Source organism: Lacerta agilis, chromosome 8 (genome assembly GCF_009819535.1).
Source record: "Lacerta agilis isolate rLacAgi1 chromosome 8, rLacAgi1.pri, whole genome shotgun sequence".
Taxonomy (NCBI): Eukaryota; Metazoa; Chordata; class Lepidosauria; order Squamata; family Lacertidae; genus Lacerta; species Lacerta agilis.
The window spans coordinates 80,660,895-80,686,155 of NC_046319.1; the positions used below are offsets into that span (position 1 = coordinate 80,660,895).

Here is a 25,261-nt window from a genome sequence, read left to right on the forward strand (position 1 = left end):
CAATCTATTCCTTAATAACAATTTAAACAATTTGTTTAACTAAAGCAGTAACATTATAGCGGTTGTTATAATGTTATAACAAATCCATGTTTGTTAACTGATGTGGTTAAACTTTTTTTTTAGCACACGTGAAAAACTTAAAACAAATTCTTATTTCCTGATGAGTAGCCTTTGGACTATAATGTAACCTAAATAAAAAGCTATCTTTAGAAAGATAATTTCCTCCAAAAGCATTTTATTTTTAAAATCCAATTTAATTTTTTTTTAAAAAATCCAATTTAAAATTAAAAAAATTGCCAAAAAAACATTGATTTTTATCCACCCTGATTTCTAAGCAGAAGATGGCTTCCGCGGCAGAATCCGCACTCAGAGTTCGTAAGGCGGGGCGATCCTCCTGCAGCTGCCGCTCTCTATATTGCACGGTGCAGTTGCCTCTTCTGCCGAGCGGGGCGGGGCGGGGGGGACCAGCTCCAAGGTTTCTGGCAGAAACTGTGTACACCCAGACCCATAGAAGCAACGCTACAGGGAACCAGGTAGAGGGCCTTCTCGGTAGTGGCACCCGCCCTGTGGAACGCCCTCCCATCAGAGGTCAAAGAGAAAAACAACTACCAGACTTTTAAAATGAATCTGTATAGGGAAGTTTTGAATCTGTGATATTTTAATGTATTTTAATATTTGTTGGAAGCCGCCCAGAGTGGCTAGGGAGACCCAGCCAGATGGGCAGGGTACAAATAAATTATTACTATTATTATTATTATTATTATTATTATTATTATTATTATTAGCACCAGGTTGTGGCTTTTATTGTTATATACCCGCCCTTTCCCCCTGATGGGGACCCAAGGCGGCTTCCAGATACAAATAAGAACAGCTAAAAAACGTCAGGGAGGAATCATTTAAAACAATTAATAACACCGAGAGGATTAAAACTGCATATATATCTAAAAGCAAACGGATAATGACAATTATAAAAGCAAAAAATAGCACGGCGCCAGCCCTTTCATTAAAAGCTGTCAGTTGCCCCAAAAGCCAGGCAAGGAGAGAGCCAGCCTGGCTTCTCTCGGCAGGGAGTTCCAAAGTTGCCTGGGAGAAGCCACCACCAAGAAGGCCCCTTCCAGTCGCTTAGACTTGGCAACAGGCCGAGGGATGCCCCCGGGGCCTCCTTTGTACTCCACATTTGCAATTTATTCCTGGGGCAGTCACTGTGACCCTGTATCTGATACTGTTTGCTGTCTGCAAAGGTTTTGGGGGGACGGGTCATTTGCAACCAGTGCGGATCCTGCAGGACCTGAAATCCCACAAGGTTTCAGTAGCACAGATGTTCTGGTGTGTGTTTTTCCTTCCTTGGAGGTTTTTGAGCAGAGGCTGGACGGCCGTCAGTCAGGGGTGCTTTAGCTGAGACTCCTGCATTTCAGGGGGTTAGACTACCGTATTTTTTGCTCCGTAAGACGCGCTTTTTTCCTCCTGAAAAGTAAGAGGAAATATCTGTGCGCCTTATGGAGCGAATGGTGGTCCCTGGAGCTGAATTGCCCAGGGGCCAAAAGAGGATCATGCTTTTTATTTTACAAAGAGAAAAGGGGGTGTTGAAAGGACCCCACTCAGCAGCTGATCAGCAAGAGATCGGGAGAGAGATAAGAGTCCCGGCTCCCTTTCAGCCCCGCCCTCTTGCCCAGGCCTCCATTTTTGAATGTGCTGCAGAGGGAGGTTGTTTGTTTCCCCAGCGACATATGACTGGCTGATTAGATTATCTGTCTGGAAACTGTAGAAAAGGCTCCCTTTCCTTTAGAAGCTGCAGAAATGTGAGTTGAACCCCATAAAAACGAGGCTTTTCCTCTTTGCTTTTCCCCCTTTGCAAAAGGAGCTTGGCTTTTCCCCCTTTGCAAAAAAAAAAGCTACAAAACTTTTAGCTGATCCTCAAAAAAACCAGGGCTTTTCCCATTGCAAAAAAGCTGCAAAACTTTGAGCTGATCCTCAAAAAAACCAGGGCTTTTCCCTTTGCAAAAAAAGCTGCAAAACTTTTAGCTGATCCTCAAAAAAAAAAACGGGGCTTTTAGAGGAGGAAAACCAGAAAAATACTTTTTTTCTTGTTTCCTCCTCTAAAAACAAGGTGCACCCTATGGAGCGAAAAATACGGCAGATGACTCTTGGGGTCCCTTCCAACTCTACAGTCCTTTGATTCTCTGATTCCTCTTTTTGCTGCGCTGCAAGCCCTCCGTACAGCCATCGTGCCGGTTCGAGTCGCAGAACGGCTAGCAAAGCAGGATGGAACCTGCCACAAATGCCCTATTCCTGCGGCCACGTTCATGGCGGCTTCCCCCAAAGAGTTCTGGGAGATGTAGTTCGTTAAGCGTGACGAGATGTCCAGATTCCCTTCCCAGAGCTACAGTTCCCCAGCGTGGTGTAACAAATCGGATCGGGCGAGGCACCCTGGGAATTGAAGCTCTGGTGGGACTTGGCTCTTTCGGCCCACGAGGCACCGAGGTTCCGATTCTTGCGCTGCAGTGGGGTTGGGCTAGATGGCCCTTGGGGGTCCCTTTCCCCCCCATTTGGAGGCATTTCTGCTGGAAGGAAGAGATTGCTCTCCCCACTAACCTCTCTTGCTCCCTTCTCCTCCTCCTCCTGCTGCCGCCACCTTCCCCTCTGTGCTGGTTTCACTCTACTTTTCTCTGTTTTCAGGGTCACTCTTGACCCCTCTAAGCGGCAGAATTCTAACAGGTGTGTCTCGGGTGCTTCATTGCCTCAAGGATCTAAAATCAGTAAGTCTGGCTGCCTTTTCTTCTCCCCTGGGGGTGGCGGGGGAAGCCTTGCCCACCCGCCTGCCTCCAGCCCCTTCTCCTCCTGCCTCCTTCCCACTTGCTCCCTGCCCCAAATCCCATATAAACTTCTGCTTCCTTCTCGCTTGATTAGAAATCTAGAGGTTCTCTTCCCCCCCAAAAAAGTGTGTTTTTCGGGGCTTAGCTTCTAACACGAGTGCTTGGCGGCGTAGAAGGGACCCCCCACCCCACCCCACCCCGCTTCCAATCCCGGAAGCCCCCTCGGTCCCCTTAATCCCGGATGGCTGCGGAAAGGCGCTCTGCACGTTCTCAAAAGCACTCTCTTCCTTACATTCCAGGTCTGAGCTAAGCCCTATGGCTCCACCCCCTCCCCAGGAGCTCTTAAGCAAGGCTGGGTAAGAGCCAGGCCAGGAGGATAGCTGGGCTAGCCGAGAGATAGCGTGGCGTAGTGGTTAGAGTGGCCGGACTAGGGCCGGGGAGAGAGAGAGAGAGAGACCAGGGTTCGAATCCCCTGCCCGCTTGGCCGTGGAGCTCAGGGCGTGACCCCGGGGCCCAGTCACCGCCTCCCTCGGCCTAGCCTGCCTCGTAAGGTTGTTGTGGTGGTGGGGGGGGGGTTTAAATGAGGTGGAGAACCATGGGGTTGCCACCTTGAGAAAAAAATTAATGGATAATAGTTTGCACCACACCCGACTATATCTAAGCAGCGCAGAGGGGCTTGTGAGACTGACCAAATGCCCCTTTACATTGTCGACACACGTTCCAGGCTGGGGAGAAGTCGCTGCTGAGAGCCCTTTCTCCCTGACGCACTGGCTTTCTCCCTGCGGTGCGTTCCCCTCCCCACCACACACAAATGCAGTTGGAAGTGGTACAGTGGTAGAGCCCCGCTCCCTGGGAAAGGTCTGAGATGCAGCCTCACTTAACTTAGCTGCGGTTCCCAGCCTTGCAAGGGGGTTGGACTAGATGACCTCTGGGGTGTCCCTCCCAACTCCACAGTCAGGGAATCTTGGGGTCTCTGCGCACAGGGAAGGTTTGAGGGCGGGGCTCTCGGACGGAGCTATCTGGTCCCTCCACCTCTCCCCCAGCCTGGGGTTCAAGGCTCCTCCGGTGGCTGGGAAGGGGGAAAGAGCCTGCCACCCCCCCCCTTTGGCCCACCTCCCCACCGTCGGCTGCACCTTCTTCAGTGCTCTCCTCTTCTTCCTTTTTTCCAGGGTCGCAGACGAACCTGAGAGAATCAGGGGACCTGCGCTCACAAGGTGGGTACCCAGCCGCCTCGACGTCAAGGCCATTCATTCATTCGTTCGCAAAAATATTTGAAGGCCTCTGTGTCGTGGAAAAATATATATCAACGCAGCTTACAACAATGAGAATATAAAACCATACAATGAAAACCACCTTTAAAAAGTTAGAATCTGAAATCAGTAGAAGGATGTATTCTTTATTGCCTTCCAAAGGCCTGGCGGAATAGAGAAAAATTTCAGCAGGCATTAGAAAGTTGGCACAGAGGAACGATTTTCTTCTTCTCCCTTTCCTTCTCTTCCTTTTCCTTGCTACTCTTCTGTTTATCTTCTTTAGTTTGGTTTTCGTTGTATTTTATGTTAAAGACTCTCAATATAACTGATTTTCAAAGAACGTTGGCCCGCAAAGCGCCTTCCGGATCTCTAGTGGCAGAGAGTTCCACGGGACCCGGGCCAGCTCCAAAGTGCAGCCGCCAGCCCACTAAAAAAACAAACCAATTTCCTTTTTTTTATCAAAAATTTATTGGATTTTAATAATGGAAATACACAGAAAACAAATACATACACTACAAAAACTACACAGAATACACACAAACAAAACACTTATTTACTCATCCTTATCTTCTTTATAATCCTAAACTTGGGACTTCCTCGCATCCTCTCTTTTGCGTTCATTTCTAATCTTCTTTAGTAACTTTGTAACATTGTAAAATCTACTTTCTTACATCTAATCTTAATTTATCAATCATAATTAAAATACCTTAAATTTTAAATCTTATTCTTATCAAATTCCACATCTCAACTTCTTTTATCCTCTCTTCACTTAACTTTGTTATGCTGTAGCCTATATCAGTGTTTTTCAACCTTTTTTGGGCAAAGGCACACTTGTTTCATGGAAAAAATCACGAGGCACACCACCATTAGAAAATGTTAAAAAAATTTACTCTGTGCCTATATTGACTATATATAAAGTAATTCTCTCGAATTTTTCAATTTTTCCCACGGCACACCAGGCAACATCTCGCGGCACACTAGTGTGCCGCGGAACAGTGGTTGAAAAACACTGGCCTATATTACTTCTGATTCCAATTTCAAATTTATAAGAAAAGGAAAAAAAAACCACAGATCTTAACAAATACCTAAATATTTCTTCCATTCTCATAAACCGTTTCCCCTCTGGTGTCGGAGTACCGTGGTCAGCCTTTACAATATCCCCATTAATTCATACTTTACCCCCACCCCCTTCTGTCCACCATCATCCTTCCTACAAGCACAGAACGAGGGTTAGGCGGCACCTGCCGATCAGAGGGGCCAAGCGGGCACATGTGGGGCGTGCGCCCTAAAACTTCTCCCCCTCTGCCCCTTCTCTTTCCCCTGCGCAGTTGCAATCTACCTTGGCATCAAAAGGAAGCAGAACCCCGGCTGCTCCGATTTACCTGGAATGTGAAGCTGACCAGCACCCGCTCCGCCGAGGCCATCCTGGCCGCCCTCCGCCAGGCCACGGACTCCGCCAGCTGCTGCTGCCGCCAGACGGAGCCCTTCGTCCTCTCCTGCACCCACGAGAAGAGCCCCAGCGAGAACTTCTGCTCCTTCGAGGTGGAGGTGTGTCGCCTGCAGCGCCTGGGGGGCCTCCACGGCGTCCTCTTCCGGCGCCAGGCGGGCACCTCCCTGGCCTTCCGCACCCTGGTGGCGAAAATCTCGGACCAGCTGCAACTCTAGGAAGCGGCAGGGGGGACAGCGCCGGCCGACGGGCCTTCTGCGCCGACCCCACGGGCTGTTGGGGGGGTGGCCGAGAGGGGGTGTGGCCCTCGGCCGCCCTCTCTGTTGCATCCCCCTGGGGGCTTTTTTTCTGGGGCCTGATCCTGCTGCCGGATAGGACGAGGAGAAGCTCTGGAGGGCTCCCACCGGCCTGCCCGCTGTGCTCGGGGCTGTGGGGTTGGGGAAAGCGAGGAGGGGCATTGAAGAAAGGGGGTCACGCCACCATCACCGCCACCAACGGGGCCGGCCTCGCCACCATACTTGGCCCAAGGATCGCCTCTAGGGGGGCCCCTGGATCGCCTCTAGGGGGGTCCCCAGCTGCTGCGGGGAATCTTAAAGGGGGGATCCCTCCCTCTCGGCCTGCCTCCCTTCCTAATTTTTTTTTGGGGGGTGGGGCTTTACTCAGTTAACTAGCAGATACATGGCATGGGGTGCCTCGAAAGCAAAAGGGGGGGTCTTTGGCAAATTTGTGGTGTTGCAGACCCCTCTCCTACCCACTTTGCCATTACAGGAGAGAGTGTGGGAACTGGTCTCTCTCACCCCCTTTTCCCACCAGGTGCATTTTCAAGGAGACCCCTGAGACCCCCCGGGTATAGGGCAGTATATAAATTAAATAAATAATAATAATTTTGGTCCCCCCACCCCCACGCCCCACGCTTCCATCCATTGGCAAATGCTACGCCCAGAAGTTGAAACAGATCCTTTCCCGCTCGCAAACCAGAGCCGCTTTTTTTGGAGGGGTGTGTGTGTGTCTTAATTCCAGCTCCATTTTAGTATTTGGGACACAATTATGTCTCTGGCTGATGCAAATCCCAGTTCCTTTTGGGCGGGGGCGACTGTTCGATTGCCAGAGAGCTGGGGGTGCAGCTCCCACCCGGAGCCCGGCAGCCAACCCAATGGCCGGAAAGCTAAATCTGCCAAAGTCTCTCTGGAGCAGGGGGGGGGGACACCCAAGCCTTTAGCCAAACTTGGGGGGCAACATTGCCAAAAGAGGGTAGTGGCAGTGGTGGTGAGAAGCAGGGGGAGAGCTGCGAGGTTCTGGGGATGGCGTGACCCCCGTCTTGCCGAGGGGCTGGCTTGGCCTGCGAAGGGCAGTTTTGGGTCCCGGTTGGTGCTCAGGCCCCCCCTGCTGCAGGATTCGGCAGCGGCCATTCAACCGGTCCAGCAGCCGTGACGGGAAGAGGCCGCTGGGCTTCTGCTCCTCTCGGGGAGGGTGGTTTGGGGGTTCGGGTTTTGGCTTCTCCTGTTGAACTTCCCCCCGCAGCGCACCAAGGCCTCGAGTGGCGGGCAGGCCCCCTCACCGCCATTCCCCACCAGCCCCACATCGCTAGACTAAAAACAACAACAACAACACACACTCTCGCAAACCAGAACCCTCTTGAGAGGAGGCTGGCCCTCCCGGCGGTCGGTTCAAGGGCTCAGATCCATCGTCCTGACAGCTGGGGGCCCCGCCAGAGCTGGTGCAGCGTTGGGGGGGTGTGTGGCTCCCCTCAGGAGGATCGCCCCTCCCCGAAAAGAAAAGGCTGCTTCTCGCACAGCACTTCACCGGACAGACGGGCATTGCACACTGGTTGGGGCACGGCTGCCACGCTCCCTGCCTCCTCTCGCTCGACTGGGAAATGGGCACGGCGGTGTGGAAGGGACCTTGCGGCCGGCACACACACACACACCCCACATCCCGGGGCGGAGGAGAGGGGCAGCCTGGTCTCTGGTGGTGGGGCGGCAGCTGCGGCTGAGCTTGGAGGAGGGGGGGTCCAGGCGGAGATCACGGGCGACAGCGACGGCGCAAAATTGGGAGAAATTTTAAGTGGGTTTCCTTCTTCCTGCCCCCTTTCCCCCCTTTGCTCCTTTCGCCTCACCCCACTTCTGTACACTGGGTCCCCCTGCTGTGACCTCCCCCCCCTTCCTCCGGGACCCCGCCTCTTTGGGCGCACCCCCCACCCACCCTCCCTCCCCATCTGTACAGACTCCCTTGTAAATAATTGTACGGTTAGCCCCCCGTTATCATTGGGTAAGCGATATTAAATGAGCCCCACCCTTTAGCCTTGGGACGATTGTAAGTTATTCCGGCCCCAGAGCGGCAGTTCTTCTGTACCAAACCCTTAATAAACGTAGAAAGCCTCCGCCCGGCGTCTTCTCTGCCTCGCCCGCTCCTGAGCCGCTTCTCTCGTCTGCGGGGGTGGAATGGGGCTCGAAGCGGCCCTTCGTGGAGACCGAAGGGAACCCCAGGGGTCATCCAGCCCAACCCCACTTCTCAGCGGACAGGTGGAGTCTGTGGAACTCGTACCCTTTGTGTGCCTGAGGAGGTGTGTCTCTCTCTGCGTGTGTTGGTGTGTTGGGATCACTCAGTTTTGAGAGCAGCCCTCTGCCCATGTTCAGAGGTCCTCGGCTTCCTTCTCGTATGCGGGGTTGGGGTTGGGGGTTGAAACAGGACTGATTCAAAGGAGGAGTGCCTGAGAAGGACCTAGATAGGCTTCTCCTGCTCTTGCCCTTCTATATAGGGGTACGCTGCCCCTCCCAATGGAGGTTCCACTGAACCATTGCAGCTGCAATAACCACCAATAGGCGGGTGTGTGTTTAAACCACTTCTGGAGCCATCGCAGCCGCCTCCCACAGCAGCAAACTCCACAAATAGGTGCTGTGTTGCATGGAGAAAGGCCCGCTTCTGAATCTCTTGCTTTTGGGGTTCGCTGACCTGGCCTCCGGCAAGGTTACAAAACTCGCGGAGAGCTACTCCAGTACGATGTGATGGGGAAGAGCTGAACTGAGACAAGGGACGCGTGAAGCTCTCCGGCTCACGGCCTTGTAACCCTCCCTAAACGTAAGGACATAGAAAGCCCAGCCCTGTGAAACTCTTCTTGGTGCTGATGGTGCCAGGGAAAGTTTGTAGGACCCCACCACTCACACCTGCACCATCTCTTCTCCCCAAGCTGGGCTACCCTGGGTCAGGCCAGCGGCCCATCTGCTGCAGAATCCTCACCGCAGCCAAATGTCCCTAAGGACCTAGGAACCGAGATAGACTGCCTCTGGACCTGGAGGTTCCATAGGTACATAAGGTTAGCCCTGCTCTACCAGGCCAGTGGTCCATGCAAGGCCAGCGTTCTCTTCTCACAGAGGTGCCCATTAGGGGAAACCTGCAAACAGGTTTGCAACTCATATCCAGAAGCCATTGTAGCTAGTAGTAATCAGTGGCCTTCTCTATGAATTTGATGTGTTTTGGCCTCTTATTAAGAGGAGCCTTCTGGATCAGGAAAAGGGACCCTCGAGCCCAGCCCCTGCCCCTTCTGTTGTCAAATGCTACTCCTACCACTACGATCCCAGGAATCTGGATAGACTGCCTCTGGGCCTGGAGGTTCCACCAGAAGAGCCTAGCTGCTGGGTCAGCCCATTGGCCCATCTAGCCTGGCATCCTGTTCTCACAGTGGCCCGACAGATGCCTCGAAGTGACGCCCAAAGGCAGGACCTGGGTGCAAGAGCCCGTTATGGGAAACATGCAATCGGGATCAGAGCACGAGAGCAACTCTCTCTCCTCCTTGCACTTTCCAGCAACTGCTTTTCAGAAGCGTCGCTGCCTCCGCGCAAAGCATCAATGCACAGGGCTTTGCTTTCAGACCTCACCGGCTTTCCCCCCCTCCCCAGGGACGAAAGGCTGCAAACGCAACTGTGTTAGCATCATAGAATTGTAGAGTTGGGTCCCAAGGGTCATCTAGCCCAACCCCCTGCAATGCTTACTAAAAAAAAAAATTACGTTTAAAAAAAACAGCACAAGAGACTCCTTTGGGGAGGAGGCAAGGCTCTGGGGGCCATAATTTGCTTTTATTAACTCCTTCCACTAGGACTCGGGTGTCACGAGCTTCCCAGCTGCCCCACCCCGCCCCAGGCGGCCTTCCGCCCTCCTTCGCAAGAGAGAGGAGAGCGCCCAGGGACAGGGCGGTGGGTCGCCGGGAGTGGCAGGGTTGGGGGTCACCCTCCCCAGAGTCCAAGCCCCAGTCCGCGCGGGGTCAGCAGCAGCAGCAGGAAACCCCTCACTTCTGCGCAGGGACCATGTCGTCGATGGCCTGGCCCTTCTCCAGCTTCTTCTCCATCTCCACCATCAGCTTCACGCCGTCCACCACCAGCTGCACCTGGTCGACCTCGGAGGAGCCCAGGCGGTCGGCGTTGGAGATGTCGAAAACGGCGCCCACGGCCTCTGTGTCCACACCACCTGCGCGGGGGGGGGGGTTGGGGGGAGGAGTCGCCGTTACTTGGATCGCCCCCTCCGGACCCTCGAAGTGGGTTGCTGAGCTGAGCCCATAGGGCGTGTTTCATTTGGCAACTTTCAGTTTCCAAGAAACGGGGATGTGCTCGTAAGTCGCAACAAGGGACTCGGCCATTTGGAATATATTTTGGCTAAATTAATAGGATTTCATTTTGGTTGGTAAGCAGAATGTGTGCGCAATGACGTGGCGGTTACGCTAGTCGTTACGCTATATATTAACGTTTTTTATTGGTATATATAGCATCACCCAACATTTTCAGAATGTAAAGCTAAAAGAATTGGGCTTTCCGAAAGCGGTTTATGTGCTTTGTCATTAAACCGTAGACTTACAAAGTTAAATGATGCCTGCGCTGCCACAGAAATAATAGCTGATCGGAATTCCTCGCGCCCCAAAATGTGTTTTTAAGACTGCTCGCTGGAGAGATTTGCCAAAATTTAGCTTCGCTCCCTAAAATTGCACTCCCTACCGAGCCAGGAATCCATTTCGTAGAATCGTAGTGTTGGAAGGGACCCCCTAAGGGTCATCTAGTCCAACCCCTTGCAATGCAGGAGTCACAGCTAAAGAATCCCTGAGAGATAGCCACCCATTGGAGGAGAGTCCGTTCCATTTGCCTACGGACACCTTTTGTATCAGGGACGCGGGTGGCGCCGTGGTCTAAACCACTGAGCCTAGGGCTTGCCGAACGGAAGGTCGGCGGTTCAAATCCCCGCGACGGGGTGAGCTCCCGTTGCTCGGTCCCTGCTCCTGCCAAGTTAGCAGTTCGAAAGCACCCAAAAAGTGCAAGTAGATAAATAGGTACCAATCCGGCGGGAAGGTAAACGGCGTTTCCGTGCGCTGCTCTGGTTCGCCAGAAGCGGCTTAGTCATGCTGGCCACATGACCCGGAAGCTGTACGCCGGCTCCCTCGGCCAGTAAAGCGAGATGAGCGACGCAACTCCAGAGTCGTCAGCGACTGGACCTAACGGTCAGGGGTCCCTTTACCTTTTGTATCACGGTGCTAAGATTCCCCAAGGGAACAGTGCACACAAATTAGCCCTCAGTTTTGGAAGGCAGGTGGTGGAAATTATTTAAAAATAAGCATCTGCCTGGGTTATTTTTTTTCTTGTAGTGTGGATTTCATAAAATCGTAGGGACCCCCAAGGCTCGTCGAGCCCAACCGCCTGCAGTGCAGTTCTAGCAATGCATCCCTGAGAGATGGCCATCTACCGTATATACTTGAGTATAAGCCTAGTTTTTCAGCACACTTTTTGTGCTTTAAAAGCTGCCCTCGGCTTATACTCAAGTCAACCATTCCTTAAGAAGTGTACAAGAACGGTGGTTCTTTACTCTCCCCAGGCAGCTTGTTCCATTCCTGAACTGCTCACATAAATGCAAACTTCAGACCCCAGAAGGCAGAAAGCCTATCAGTTAAGGAAGTATTAAAACCCCACAGGTGCTCACTTTCCCTGGCTCCTGCTTAAACAGGACAGGATCCCAGCCTTCTCTGTATAACACAAGGGAACATTGCGCTGTGAGTTAAACCACAGAGCCCTAGGGCTTGCTGATCAGAAGAATGGTGGTTCGAAACCCTGCGACGGGGTGAGCTCCACAGCAGCAAAGGAGGAAGAGGAAGGAGCAGCCCAAAGGGCTGCTCGTTCCTCCTCTACCACAGTGGCAAAGGTGAACCGGCTTATACTTGAGTCAATAAGCTTTCCCACATTTTTGTAGGGAAATTAGGTGCCTCGGCTTATATTTGGGTCGACTTATACTCGAGTATATACGGTAATCTCTGCTCAGAAACCGCCAAGGAAGGAGAGAGTCTGCTTGAAGGAATCTCCTTCCTGGTTGTTGGAATCTATCACTTCAACATAAAACAAGCTGGCTCCCTCCTTGATGCAACAGCCCTTCGGATATTTGAAGAGGGTTGTTGTATCAGCTCTCGGTCATCTCTTCTCCAGGCTAAAAATACCCAGCTCCCTCGGGAATCCCTCATAAGGACTGGATTCCATACCAAAGATTTATCTCTGCAAAGAAGCGCATTCCCCTGCCCCTTCCCATCACCCCCCTGCCCAGCAAAGTCGTGACTCATTCAACATGCAATCATTGAGCTATAAAGCTGGAGTGGGACCCCCAGGGGTCATCTACTCCAACCCCCTGCAATGCAGTAACCGCCGGTCAATTGCATGGCATGAGATGGGCGGGGGGGGGCACAAATAACAGCACGATCCTAACCCTGTCTACTCAGAAGTGCGTGGACTGAACCCCCCCCCCCAGGGCTTGCTCCCAGGTAAGTGGGTCCAAGGGAACGATTAAAAGGAAATTCAAGTCCCTAGTCCTGTTGAGGTGCCTCCAGATTGTCTTATTTCCACCATGGCGTCCGGGCCTCCCCTCCCGCCCTCTCACCTGTGCCACGTTTCTGCAGACGGAGACGCGTCAGGATTTCCTCGAACTTGGCGTGCTTGCTGAGATGGGGCAGTTTGACGTGGACACCCCCACGCAGCCCGGTGCCCAGGTTAGAGGGGCAGGTCAGGATGTAGCCCAAGTGCTCGCTCCAGCTGAAGGGGTGGCCAGCTTTCTTGAAGATCTCCTCGATCTTGCCCGAGAAAAAGGAAAAGATGAGCGGGGGGTTGTGCGCGGGAAGAGAGAAACAGCTCCTTCAGTCTTTTATCTGCAGAACTGGGAATGTCCATTGTAGGACCCTGTAGGGAACTGGCAGTGCCCAGGACTGGGCGTTTTCATTCATTTTTATTTCATGAGTAGGCAAACTAAGGCCCGGGGGCCAGATCTTGCCCAGTCGCCTTCTAAATCCAGCCCGCGGACGGTCCGGGAATCAGCGTGTTTTTACATAAATAGAATGTGTGCTTTTATTTAAAATGCATCTCTGGGTTATTTGTGGGGCATAGGAATTCGTTCATTTTTTTTCCCCAAAATATAGTCCGGCCCCCCACAAGGTCTGAGGGACAGTGGACCGGCCCCCTGCTGAAAAAGTTTGCTGACCTCTGATTTCCCCCCCGGTGAAATTTATACAACCAATTGATTGGCAGGAGGGAAAGATGGGGTCCAATAGGAAGAATCAACAAGGACACACTGAAACTTTCAGAAAGTTAAAAAACGGATCGAAACTCGCGCCGACCTTCTAAGCCTCTGGGTTCTTTAGGCAAGAATGTGTTTAGGAGGTGCCGAAAAAGTACAGCAAAGGGCCTGATGTCAACAGGCAGGGAGTTCCAAAGTGTAGGTGTTGCCACACTAAACGATCGATTGCTAACCAGTGCAGAACGGGTTTTATACGGCAGCCTGTGATAGTGCCGGTTTTGCCGATTGAAGCGGTCAAACGGGTGCATATGGGGTGAGGCACATTTGGAGTGAGGTAAATGGGCTTCAAGTGGTTATGAACATTAACTGGGCCCAGAGGCACCTCGGCAGCCAGCGCAGATCATTGAGCACGTTTGCTATGGGCTACCAAGGCCTCACTCCTGCTAGCAATGGTGGCAAGAATCCCGGACCTCAAACCCAGCTCAGCCGGTCAACAGACCAAACGGCAGGTGGTACCAGCTAGGACACTGCCAATTGACCGCAGCCTGCCTGAGTCACCTGTGAGCCTGTCAGGTGCCTGCCAACGAATCGTAGAATTGTAGAGTTGGAAGGGACCCCCAGAGGTCCTCTAGTCTGACCCCCCGTGAAGCGGGAATCATGCATAACATGACGCTCCCTGCTCTGCTGACTGCCAGGGACTGTCCCTCTGGGCTACAGTAGGGCTGGCCTCTACTCCCTTGCCTCTCTGCCAGCCCAAGACCCCATAGCTCTTTCCATGGGGCCTCTGAGACAGCCAGGAGTCCTCTCCGCCCCCCCCCTTCAAAGCAGCCGCTCTGCAAAGCTCACCTTCTGCAGCCCGACGCAGAAGCGCCGGAAAACCTCCTTCATGTTGCCACCCTTCTGCATGGAGATGACACGGAGGTGGTCCTCCTCGTTCACCCACACCAGGAAGGTTTTGTTGTCATTGTGCCTGGGGGGGGGGGGAGAGAGAGAGGGGGGAGAGTGTAAACACTGCAGGCCTGAGTGTCCCAAACCTCTCAAGTGCATTGGAGGTACTGAGACAGCACAAAAGTGCATTGAAGCGCACCAGGAATGTAATTATCATCGTTTTTAATTATTAGTATCATTTTTATCACGGTCACTTCTATTCAACCTTTCTACCAGGGTCAGCATAGCTGTCAACTTTTTCCTTTTTTTAAAAGGGAAATTCCCTTATTCCGAATAGGATTCCTCGCAAGAAAAGGGGAAAGTTGACAGCTAGGCCAGGGTATTCGAGGCAGCTTTCAACAGAAGCGAGAAACCATACAGTATGAATGCATCTTGCACAGGGGGTATGTTGTAGGATGGTGTATTATATATGCAAAAACGCACGTGCCCAAACCACCCCCTGCACGGCCATCCTTACTTTGCAAGCAAGGCGAATCTGGGGTGCGAGATCTCGTGGGAACCTCCAAATTCCCACCAGGGCAAGGCAGAGAGCTTAGAAGCTCTTCCCATGCCAGGAAAACCTGGTGCAAAAGGGACTTTTAAGCTCTCCACCTTGTGTGCAATTAACCTGCAGGATTTCCACCAGCCAGCTTTCAACCACGCAAGGTTGAAACCGCACGAGATAATTGCACACGTGACGTGATCGGGCGGCACAATGCAGATACGCAGTGCAATGCTTTCAAAAAAGGGGTGGAAACGTAGAACAGGGAGCGAAATATTTAAACGTGCATGTTATCATTTGCAGGGGAAAAAAGTATGCTATATTTTTGCAAGCCGCACAATGCGGTTTGGGGCCCCCCTGCTCCATTAAACATTTTGCAAGCTGTGAGGGAAGGGCGTGAGAAGTTGGGTCGAGCTGCACATGCCCAGAGCGGCTGGGGCAACCCAGTCAGATGGACAGGGTGTAAACAATAAAATTGTTCTTGTTGTCACTGAATAAAAAAGGTAAAGGACCCCTGACCGTTAAGTCCAGTTGCGAACGACTCTGGGGTTGTAGCATTCATTTACTGGCCAAGGGAGCCGGCGTACAGCTTCCGGGTCATGTGGCCAGCATGACTAAGCCGCTTCTGGCGAACCAGAGCAGCGCATGGAAGCGCCGTTTACCTTCCCGCCGGAGTGGTACCTATTTATCTACTTGCACTTTGACGTGCTTTCGAACTGCTAGGTGGGCAGGAGCAGGGACCGAGCAACGGGAGGTCACCCCGTCATTGCGGGGGTTCGAACTGCCGACCTTCTGACCGGCAAGCCCAAGAGCCTCAGTGGTTTAGACCACAGCGCCACCCGCGTCCCTCTGTCACTGAATAGGGTGTCCCTATGTTCATCAGAAAAAACGTCGGGGGGTATAAATGCGTTGCTGTTTACCAGATGCCTCTGGCGTCGGGCCAGTCGCGGGCCATGCCTGAGGCGAGCAGGAGAGGAGAGACGGGTTTGTCGAAGAGGAAGTGGTCGTCGATGAGCTGCTGCTGTTCTGCATCCGTCATGTTCTTCAGAGGGTAGTACTTTCCCTTGAACTCTCCAGTCAAGCTGTTCAAGGCTGTGGAATAGAGCAGTGTTTTTCAACCACTGTTCCGTGGCACACTAGTGTGCCGCGAGATGTTGCCTGGTGTGCCGTGGGAAAAAATTGTTTATTTGATTCCTATTCAAGAGAATTACTTTATATATAGTCAATATAGGCACAGAGTTAAATTTTTTAACATTTTCTAATGGTGGTGTGCCTCATGATTTTTTTCATGAAACAAGTGTGCCTTTGCCCAAAAAAGGTTGAAAAACACTGGAATAGAGGGAAAGGCAGGGTGGTGAGGTGGGGAGAGACACCAAGTGGAGGAGGCCACGCTTAGGCGCTGACCATTTCGTAGAACCAAAAGAGTTGCAGAGTTGGGAGGGACCCCCAAAGGTCATCTAGCCCAACCCGCTGCGATGGAGGATGTGACGGATTGGCCCTAGGGTGGAGGAGTTATTACCTCCCGGCTCAGAAGGAGTTAATCCACCTTCAACTTAACTGACAGCTCATCCTTTGGGGGCTGGTTTAAAAGGGGGGAACAGGTGTTTTGACAGTTGAGAAGAGGGTGTGTGTGTGTGTGTGGAGACAGGGAAGAAGAAGTCTGTGGGGCCAGGATAGTGGTGGTTTGGGTTAGGATTAGGTTAACATGAAACTATAGTGTGAAAGATGTCTCTGTGTTACTACAACTAAGATTGTGAAAGCATGAATCTTTAAATCAACTATGTTCTCAAGAAAAATAAAGTTCAGTTCTTTTTGGTGCCAAGGAGGAATCGTCATTATTGGTCCAGCAGGGTATCAAAGCTCACAGAGGTGTGGACTCAAGAAAGGGCAAAACTTACCCGAGGAAAGGGAGGTGATAGTTTGTGTCCTAGAGTCACGCAGAAAAGCGTTAGATGGGGAAAACCTAGAGTGCCACGAAGTTGCCAGAGTGTTGAGGCAAATCGATACAGTGGGGATCCGAGCTGAGTGAGGCCCTTTACTGTAGGCAAGAGGTTGCTCATTTAAGTAACCCAGAGTAGTGAGGATACCAGGCCACGAAAGCTGGAATTAGGCTCTCATTACTAATAAGCCCTTGAAATAAGAGGGGTCTGCTTTGAGACGAACCGAGTGGAGGGGGGTTGGTTTCACCCCTTTTGGACACGATTTTAGTAATTGAGAGGCGGGGGTTCGTCGTAGAGGACCATTTGTACATAGCCTGCATGGTCCGCCTAGCTCTAGCAGTTGCTGTCTGGATACGTGCCTCGCTATTTCATCCAGTGGCACTCACACATTTTGGCAGCGGCGTTTATTTACTGTTTTGCATTTTTTTCAAGGAGTGTAAGATGGGTCACGCCTGGCTTGTCAGCAGTACATGTGGAAAGCATCTATGAATCCGGGGATACTTTTCAACTTCCTACTAAATGGATGGATTTTGTCAGGGGACTGTCCCCGGGGACATCTGGGGACATCTGGTAACCTTAATCTATGGCATATATAGACCACAAGCCCAAACTTGAGTCAACCGTGTGATGCGGCAGCAAAAAAGGCGAATGCTATTCTCGGCTGCATCAACAGAAATCTAGTGTCCAGATCAAAGGAAGTCATTGTCCCCCCTCTCTTCTGCCTTGGTCAGACCACACCCGGAGTCCTGTGTTCCAGTTCTGGGTACCACAATTTAACAAGGATGTTGACAAGCCGGAACGTGACTGACAGAGATGGTCAAGGGTCTGGAAACCAAGCCTGTTTAGAGCAGTTGGAGATTTTTAAACAGAGGTTGTCTGGTCACCTGCCAGGGATGCTTTAGCTGTTACTCATGTATTGCAGGGGGTTGGACTAGATGAGGCTTGGGTGTCCCATCTAACTTTACAATTCCGCTTTTTATCCTCAAAACAACCCTGCGAAGTAGACTCATTCACTTAGGGGAGGCTTTGCAGGCCACCTGATCCACATACCTGATGTGGATCAGTTTCAAGAGAGTGACTGGCTCATGGTCACCCCAATGTAAGTTTTTAGCCGGGTGGAGATTCGAACCAGCGTCTCCCTGCTCATCGCCTGTGCAGCACTTGTTTTTGACTACAGTTCCCATCAGACCCAGCCTGCACAGCTGTATGATGTTGGAGCTGAAGGGAACTGCAGTCTGAAACATCTGGTTGCTGAAGGCTGGTTTAAAACAAGATCTTAATATGGTTCCCCTTATTGCCAAATAAAAGCATGTTTCGTCTACATGTGTACATACACAGCACATTCTGAATTGGGGGGGGGGGTTGGGCCTCTCCCAACTTTGAATTTTGAGTGTGGTTTGTACCTGAGGGCAGCCTCCCTCATTCTTTTGATTTGGGGTATATGTCAAATTTGAAGCTTCATGAACTGACATCGACCGGATGCCATTGCGTGTTATTTACTAAACACACAAGATGCCCGTCATCAGACCTTTGCCAAATACCGGATGCCAGCTCTCAAACAATTCAGAGACTGAAATCAAATGCTGCCCAGAGCCAGCAGATATTTGGCGAACGTCTGATGGACATTCATCCCAAAAGAGAATCTGAGCAGACTGTTCCCTCTTGATTCTAGAGGTTGCAAAAAGCCCTCTTTAACTGCACTTCAAACTTAGAATTTCTTCCACCGGAGAAGGAATCGCGATCTAGTCTGCCTCTGCAAAGGCTTTTTTTTTAAAAAAGACACACTCAAACTACAGTTCTCAGGCCTCCTTAGGAAGAAGGAATGACTTAAATTAGTGTAAATAGTGCAAAAACGGCCCAAAATTAGGGGGAATGCACTGATCTTTCAAAGAGAGAGCCCTTAAGACATTCCTGGTTCCTCTTGCCACCTTAAGAAGATAAGGAAAGCTGGCTGGATCAGGCGAAGGGAGTCCAAATACTCCAGCATCCTGTTCTCACCAGATTTTCCCCATGGGAAACCTACAAGCAGGATTCGAACACAAGAGCACTCTTCCCTCTTGCGGTTTCCAGCAGCCACTGGTATTCAGGAGCATTGCTCCCTCCAACTGGGGGGGGGGGGCAGACCCCAGCCATCCAGCCATCCACAGCCCTCTCCTCCCTGAACTTGTCTAATTGTATTCCGAAGCCATCCAAGTTGGTGGCCATCCCCGCCTCCTGTGGCAGGGAGTTCCGCCGTTCGACTCTTGCGCTACCCAAAGAAGAACTTGTTTTGCCTGACCCGATCGATTCTTCCAGCCTTACCGGTGATGGAGAGGTTCTCAACAGCCCGGCGCTCTCCGCGGCTGCAGTGGGGGGGCAGGGTGTACCCCTTGATGCTGCGCCCAGTCCTCACGCGGCTGCTGAGCACATAGTTGGGGTCCAGGTCATCTCCACCCTGCGGGGAACAGAGAGGCAGAGGCCTGCCGTGAGCCCCCGACACACTTGCCTGCTTTCTCACAAGCGCAGCGGTCCTTCCCCCTTCTGAACCTGCCCCCCTCCCAAGTCAAACCAAGAATCTGTCAAGCGCAGTGCCGTCTCTTCCAGCCTTTGCCAACCCGGCGCCCTCCAGATGTTTGGGGCAGCAGGTTGGCAAAGGCGGGTCTACTCTGACTGGCACGATCCCACCCAGAGAGAACATCAGAAGAGCCTGGCTGCTGGATCGGGGCCCATCTAGTCCAAAACCCTATTCTTACAATGGTCACCCAGATACCCACAAGGGAAGACCTGATCACACTCCCTGCCTTCTGTGGTTTCCAGCAACTTGTATTCGGAAGCAGAGCACAGCCATGGTGGCTAGCAGCCTTCGATAGCCCTCTCCTCCTCCTCCATGAAGTTGTCCCATCCTTGTTTAAGGACACCCAAGTTGGTGGCCATCGCTGCCTCCTGTGGCAGGGAGTTCCACAGTTTAACTCTGCCTCTGCCCTTTATTTTATCAGTCCTGAATCCAGGTTGATAGCTGTCGCTGCCTCCTGTGCAGGTGAGTTCCCTTCTTCAGGGAACCAGGCACTGGGGGTTATAATTTGCGTGTCCAAAGCACGGGCGCCCCTATGGAACTACGGCCCAGCCCTCGAGCCCCCTCAGCCCTGGCCAGTCCTGGTTCCTACCTTCAGGTTCTCATGGTTCAGGTCAGTCTTATGCTTGTCAGTGGGCTTGTAGCCGCCATGACGGTCCCGGATGATGGGGTCAAAGAGCTCCTTGAAGACGTCGTAGGACTCTTCGTCACCAGCCACACAGCCCACGGTCATGATGAAGGGGTGGCCTGTGTGTGAACGAGGGGGGGAGGCATTAGATTAGGAGAAGGGTGCGTGGGGGTTTTAAAGCTGTGATTCCCTCACTGCAGGAGGTTGGACTAGGTAACCCTTGGGGGGCGGCGAGTCCCTTCAAACTCTACAATCCTACAATTCATAAATGATATTGCCCTGCCCTGCCCCTCAAAAAACTGATGACTGCCAGAGGCCTGTGGGAATGGGATTAGGGTGTTCAAGGTGAGAGACTGGCAGGCTCTCTTTGGCAAGCCTCGTTGAAAAGGAACACAGGGGCCGCACATGAGATCTCACTCTGCAGGATCAGGGAATCATAGAATTGTAGGCTCCTGTGTTAAGAGCTCGAGCTCATTTTGCTTATTCCCCATGCTCTGCGCATTAGTATAGAGACAACCAAAACCACAAGTATTTCCCTCCAGTGTCTTAGTGTCCTTTTCCTGCTCATTAGCAGGTTCCTGTTGCATCTCCCCAATTTCCTCTACATGAAGTTATTGTCCCTAGTACTTGGTGTCCCCCCGTCTGCTGAAATAATGACTCCCCTCCCTCAGGATTTAGCAGGGGGTTCCTTCAAAGCACAGCAAAGCAACCCACATAAAGGAGGAGAAGGATCCTGAGCAATATCATGGGAGGGGGGTTTCTAGAACTAACATGAGACTGTGAAGCTCCCTTGCTTTTTTTGTTACTGGGTGCTGCATGTTGTTTCAGCAAACTTGTTGTATTTTTTGGCATTGAAATGTGGGTTTTTTTGTACGTTATTGTATTTGCTATTGTTTTGCTACGCTATGATGCAATTGTTTTCATAGTGTTGGAAGCGTCTTCCTGTGTTCTTTGTTGTAAGCCGCTTTGAGCATGCTTTTTGGTGTGCGTGCAGGAAAATGGCACACAAATGAATGAAGCCTGTGTTTCTCTCCAGCTAGGGGACTTGACTGTTTAATCCAGGAGTGGTGAGCTGGTAGCCTCCAAAAGAAACCACTTCCAGTGGCTGACTGGAAGTCAGCCCTCCCAGTAATATTTGCAGCTTGCAAGAGGTTTGTTTGGGCTTTTGTGTGTAATATGTGGGTCCCTCGTAGTTATGCTACAGTTGGGGACCTGATTTGATAAATCGTTATGGTCTAATCTTTTCTCCGCTAGGGACATAGGAAGCTATCGTATGCCAAGTCAGAACCGCTGCTCCATTGGGCCAACACTGACTGGCAGCTCAGCTCTCCGGGGTTTCAGGAGGGTGACATTCCCAGTGCTCCCAGGCAGAGGCTCTGCCCCAGGGACCTTCCAATTAAATATCCATGGGGGAAAGGGGTTGTTATGAGTTGTAGGCGCTGTTCCTGCATTGCAGGGGGTTAGAATCCTAGAATCCTAGAGCTGGAAGAGACCCAAAGGGCCATCCAGTCCAACCCTCTGCCAAGCAGGAAACACCATCAAAGCATTCCTGACAGATGGCTGTCAAGCCTCCGCTTCAAGACCTCCAAAGAAGGAGACTCCACCACACTCCTTGGCAGCAAATCCCACTGTCCAACAGCTCTTACTGTCAGGAAGTTCTTCCTCATGTTTAGGTGGAATCTTCTTTCTTGTAGTTTGAATCCATTGCCCCGTGTCCGCTTCTCTGGAGCAGCAGAAAACAAACTTTCTCCCTCCTCTATATGACATCCTTTGATATATTTGAACATGGCTATCATATCACCCCTTAACCTTCTCTTCTCCAGGCTAAACATACCCAGCTCCCTAAGCCGTTCCTCATAAGGCATCGTTTCCAGGCCTTGGACCATTTTGGTTGCCCTCCTCTGGACACCTTCCAGCTTGTCAGTATCCTTCGTGAACTGTGGTGCCCAGAACTGGACACAGTATTCCAGGTGAGGTCTGACCAGAGCGGAATACAGTGGTACTATTACTTCCCTTGATCTAGATGCTATACTCCTATTGATGCAGCCCAGAATTGCATTGGCTTTTTTGGCTTCTGCATCACACGGTTGACTCATGTCAAGTTTGTGGTCTACCAAGACTCCTAGATCCTTTTCACATGTACTGCTCTCAAGCCAGGTGTCACCCACCCTGTATTTGTGCCTTTCGGTTTTTTTTTTTTTTGCCCAGGTGTAGTACTTTACATTTATCCCTGTTAAAATTCATCTTATTTGCTTTGGCCCAGTTCTCTAATCTGTTAAGGTCATTTTGAAGTGTGATCCTGTCCTCTGGGGTATTAGCCACCCCTCCCAATTTGGTGTCATCTGCAAACTTGATCAGGATGCCCTCAAGCCCATTATCTGGTTGGACCAGATGACCCTTGGGGTCCCTTCCAGCTCTGCCCTCCTGTGATTCTCATGTCTTGCTACTCTTTCTAGCTGCGTGGGCTCAAAGCAGGCTGGACTCGGGACCCTTTTGTTTCCTCCCCCCTTCCCCTCCCTACCAGCCTCCACCCCCACCGTGTGGCAAATGCATGTAAATTTATGCAAACTGGCCACCAGAGGGAGATGGCAAGCCTGAATGGGGAGAAATTGCATGTCTGGCTTTTGGTGGCATCTTTGCCCACGAAGCGGTGAGAGAGGAAGGGATGGTCAGTGTGGCTTTTAGCGTTTGGTTCGTGGAGATAGATGCCAAAGGGGCAGGACCCACCTGGGTTGTCCACACCGGTCTGGATGCAGTCGTCCAGGGTGAAGCCGCTGGGAGTCTCCTTGCCACGCAGCTTTTCGTAAATCTCCTTGGTGAGGACCTTGGCCATGTGGTTGTTGTGTTTGCTGAGGTCAGGGAACTCCTCGTCGCACTTGTAGTTCAGCTTGAACTTGTTGTGGGTGTTTCCGAAAGGCATGGTGGCGGTTGGCGGGGCGAGTCCTGTGGCAAGAAAGCAGGGCGCAGCGTTGGGGGGGGGGCTTTTAAAATTTGGAGGTGGGCGCAGTTGGGCTTTATAAAAATCATGCGTGGCATGGAGATAGTGGAGAGGGAAAAGTTTTTCCACCCTCCACCTCTCTCTCTCTCTCTCTTTTATTTTCTTTTTTTATTAATCAAAGTACGCATACACATAGAACAAGTACACATTAAACACACCTACACATATAGATCTAATTCCAAATACATTTTCATCCATATATTTTTATTACAAAAACTCTTTAAAATTATAGGTTCATTCTAGCCTTCTGTTCGCTTCAGTAAGGCTGAATTTATACATAATCTCATCCTTGGGCTTCCCACTTTATCTCTTCATTAAATTAAACATTAAACATGTTTTCAATATGTATATTTTCATGACTCGGCCCTGATGTAGCTCTTTTTCTATTTCCTTTTTCTTTTAATTTCTTTTGTTTGTTTGTTTTTTTAGTATTCTTTTTATCATTTTTTTATTTTTATTATTGCTGTTCCAATTCTTGGTAAGACAGGAGCTATTCCAAGATTATAACTGATTGCACCTTTTATTTAGATGTTGCATAAAATCATTCCATTCCTTTATGAATTTTTCTTTCAGATTGTCTTTTATCTTCTCTGAAAGATATGCCAGCTCTATAAATTCTAGCGTTTTGTTAATCCAGTCCTTTTTACTGGGTACTATTGCACTTTCCCACTTTGATCCTATTAAAATTTTCGCCGCTGCTCTCTCCATAACACAACGAGGCTGAGCGTTGGAGGGTTCGGGACGGAGTAAAGAAAGTCCATCCTTTATACAGCACATAACTATGGAACTCGCTGCTGCAGGAAACAGCGACAGCCACGAACCTAGATGGCTTTGAAAGAGGATGGGGCAAATTGATGGAGGCGGAGATGCCTATTGATATCTGTTAGCCGTAACGGTTGTTGCTCTGCCTCCACTGTTGGAGGCAGCAGTGCTCCTGAATCCCAGTTGCTGGAAACCACAGGAGGGGAGGGGAGGGCTCTCGCGTTCGAATCCTGTTTGCAGGTTTCCCAGGCGAAGCATCTGGGATGCTGGACTTGTTGGGCCGTTGGCCTGAACCAGCAGCCAAGCTCTTCCGAGGTTCTTAATGAGGGGCCTATCCACTTTCTCCACCTCCTTTGTAACTGGCCCAGCCGTTCTTCTTGAGATCTGGGAACTTGAAGAGTGCAAAGCACATCTGCAGCCCCTATGGCAAGGGCCTTTCCATGGGTCAGAGCTTATTCTTGATATGCATTATTAATTAATTAATTAATTAATTAATTAATTATTCTTGCACAATTCACCCAGCCTCTGCTGGAGAATGGAGAGTTCCCAAGGTGGCAAGGAAACCCATTCCCAGTTCTGTGGCAGGTCCGTATGGAACCCATATGGAGAAGTCAAGAGGGCTCCTCTGGGTGACAAGTGGGTGGGGAGGTGCGGGGGGAGGGGGGCGTGCAGGGTCCACCCCTCCTATCTAGTTGCCGCCGGTGGAGAGCCAGGGATAATTTTAGCCCTCGGCCCCTCGGAAACTAATTTATTTATAGCCGACTTTCTTGTCCACAAAAGGGCCCCCGGGTGGCGCAGAAGAACGTTTTGGCTGCCAGCTCAGCCTGCATTCCAGCGGCTACTTTTGCAAAGTGTCAGCGGTCCCCGGATCCAAGTGTCCAGGCGGGGTTGTGGGGCGGGGAAGTGGGGAAAGCACTCTGCATGCAGCAAGGAAGGAGAGAGGGGAAGAGTTTGGCAGGCGCCTGCAGGAGGGCTGGCCAGCGGGCGCATGCCAGGGTCTTCCTGGACGTCCTCTCCCATCCGCAAACAGCAAGGACGCCCGTCTAGGGCACTCAGCAAGGTCATTGCAAGGTCTGGGGTCATTGGCGCCATTTGGGGCCATCTGAAAAGAAGGGCCTGGCAGTCCTATACTTGGCCATTCTAGGGGGCGAAGCATCGAAGCAGATCCCTGGAGCAGGGGGCCTCTCTGGTGGCGCCCCAAATTATCTGGACTGCCACCCATGCTCCCATCCACTCTAGCTCTAGAGAAATGATAGATAAAATTCCAGATTTTTTTTTTTAAAAAAAATCTGGCTTGCTTTATAGGCAATGCACCTGCAGCTGTTGCTGCCCGTTTTCCCTCTCCTCCCAGCTCCCACCCCATGCGCCCAAATCTGGGAACCAGAGACGGCTGTTACCTGACAGGGAGAATCAAATCCTGCAAAATCCCCAGGGGCTTGGCGCTGCCTTGTCTCACTCCAGCACAACAGGTGACCCGAAAGCCTGACTCAAGGACCTGGACATATATACCCTGTGCTCCGCTGCCATTGGCCGAATGCTGACAAGCAGCCGGCCTCTGATTGGGTGTTGCTTCCCCATCCCTGCTTGAAATTTGGGTCGGGAGCTTTCTTCGCCTCCGTCCCCTGATGGAACAGAAGCGACTCCTGCAGGGCTCTTGTAACCCCAGGTCCTCCTTCCACAATGCAGGGCCCAAAAATACGTGAAGCAAGTGGCTTGGAGCATGTGCAGAGTGCTCAATCTGAGTGAGAGGCTGCTGGTGTCCTTCTATCGAGGCAGCGTAGAGAGCATTCTTACAAACTGTATCTGTGCTTGGTTTGCCAGTTGTACAGTCACCGGCAGGAAAATGCTCCAGAAGGTCATAACCACAGCCCAAAAGATTATCAGTCACCCTCTCCCGTCTTTGGATGAACTATATA

The 25,261-nt window shown here is 51.3% G+C and overlaps 2 protein-coding genes across 7 annotated transcripts in view; one reads left to right on the forward strand and one right to left on the reverse strand.

The window, feature by feature from the left end:
• MARK4 (microtubule affinity regulating kinase 4) overlaps positions 1–5,759 on the forward strand; it is a 66,441-nt gene extending 60,682 nt beyond the window's left edge. For 2 of the 6 annotated variants that reach the window (XM_033158561.1, XM_033158563.1), the window contains exons 16-18: positions 3,113–3,169; positions 3,983–4,027; positions 5,392–5,759. In XM_033158561.1, the coding sequence (XP_033014452.1) occupies positions 3,113–3,169; positions 3,983–4,027; positions 5,392–5,728 (439 nt within the window). In that variant the 3' untranslated portion in view covers positions 5,729–5,759. Of the gene's footprint in view, positions 1–2,676; positions 2,757–3,112; positions 3,170–3,982; positions 4,028–5,391 lie in introns of those variants that run through there. The other 4 variants (XM_033158565.1, XM_033158566.1, XM_033158562.1 and 1 more) reach the window with 4 other exon arrangements.
• Positions 5,760–9,543: 3,784 nt separating this feature from the next.
• CKM (creatine kinase, M-type) lies at positions 9,544–24,867 on the reverse strand. Its single transcript, XM_033158567.1, has 8 exons — positions 24,743–24,867; positions 22,313–22,528; positions 19,550–19,704; positions 18,708–18,840; positions 15,387–15,558; positions 13,884–14,007; positions 12,408–12,597; positions 9,544–9,971 (listed from the first exon to the last, which is right to left on the reverse strand). The coding sequence occupies exons 2-8, from the start codon at positions 22,503–22,505 to the stop codon at positions 9,793–9,795; spliced, it is 1,146 nt and encodes a 381-aa protein (XP_033014458.1). The 5' UTR covers positions 22,506–22,528; positions 24,743–24,867; the 3' UTR covers positions 9,544–9,792.
• Between the last annotated feature and the right edge of the window lie 394 nt (positions 24,868–25,261).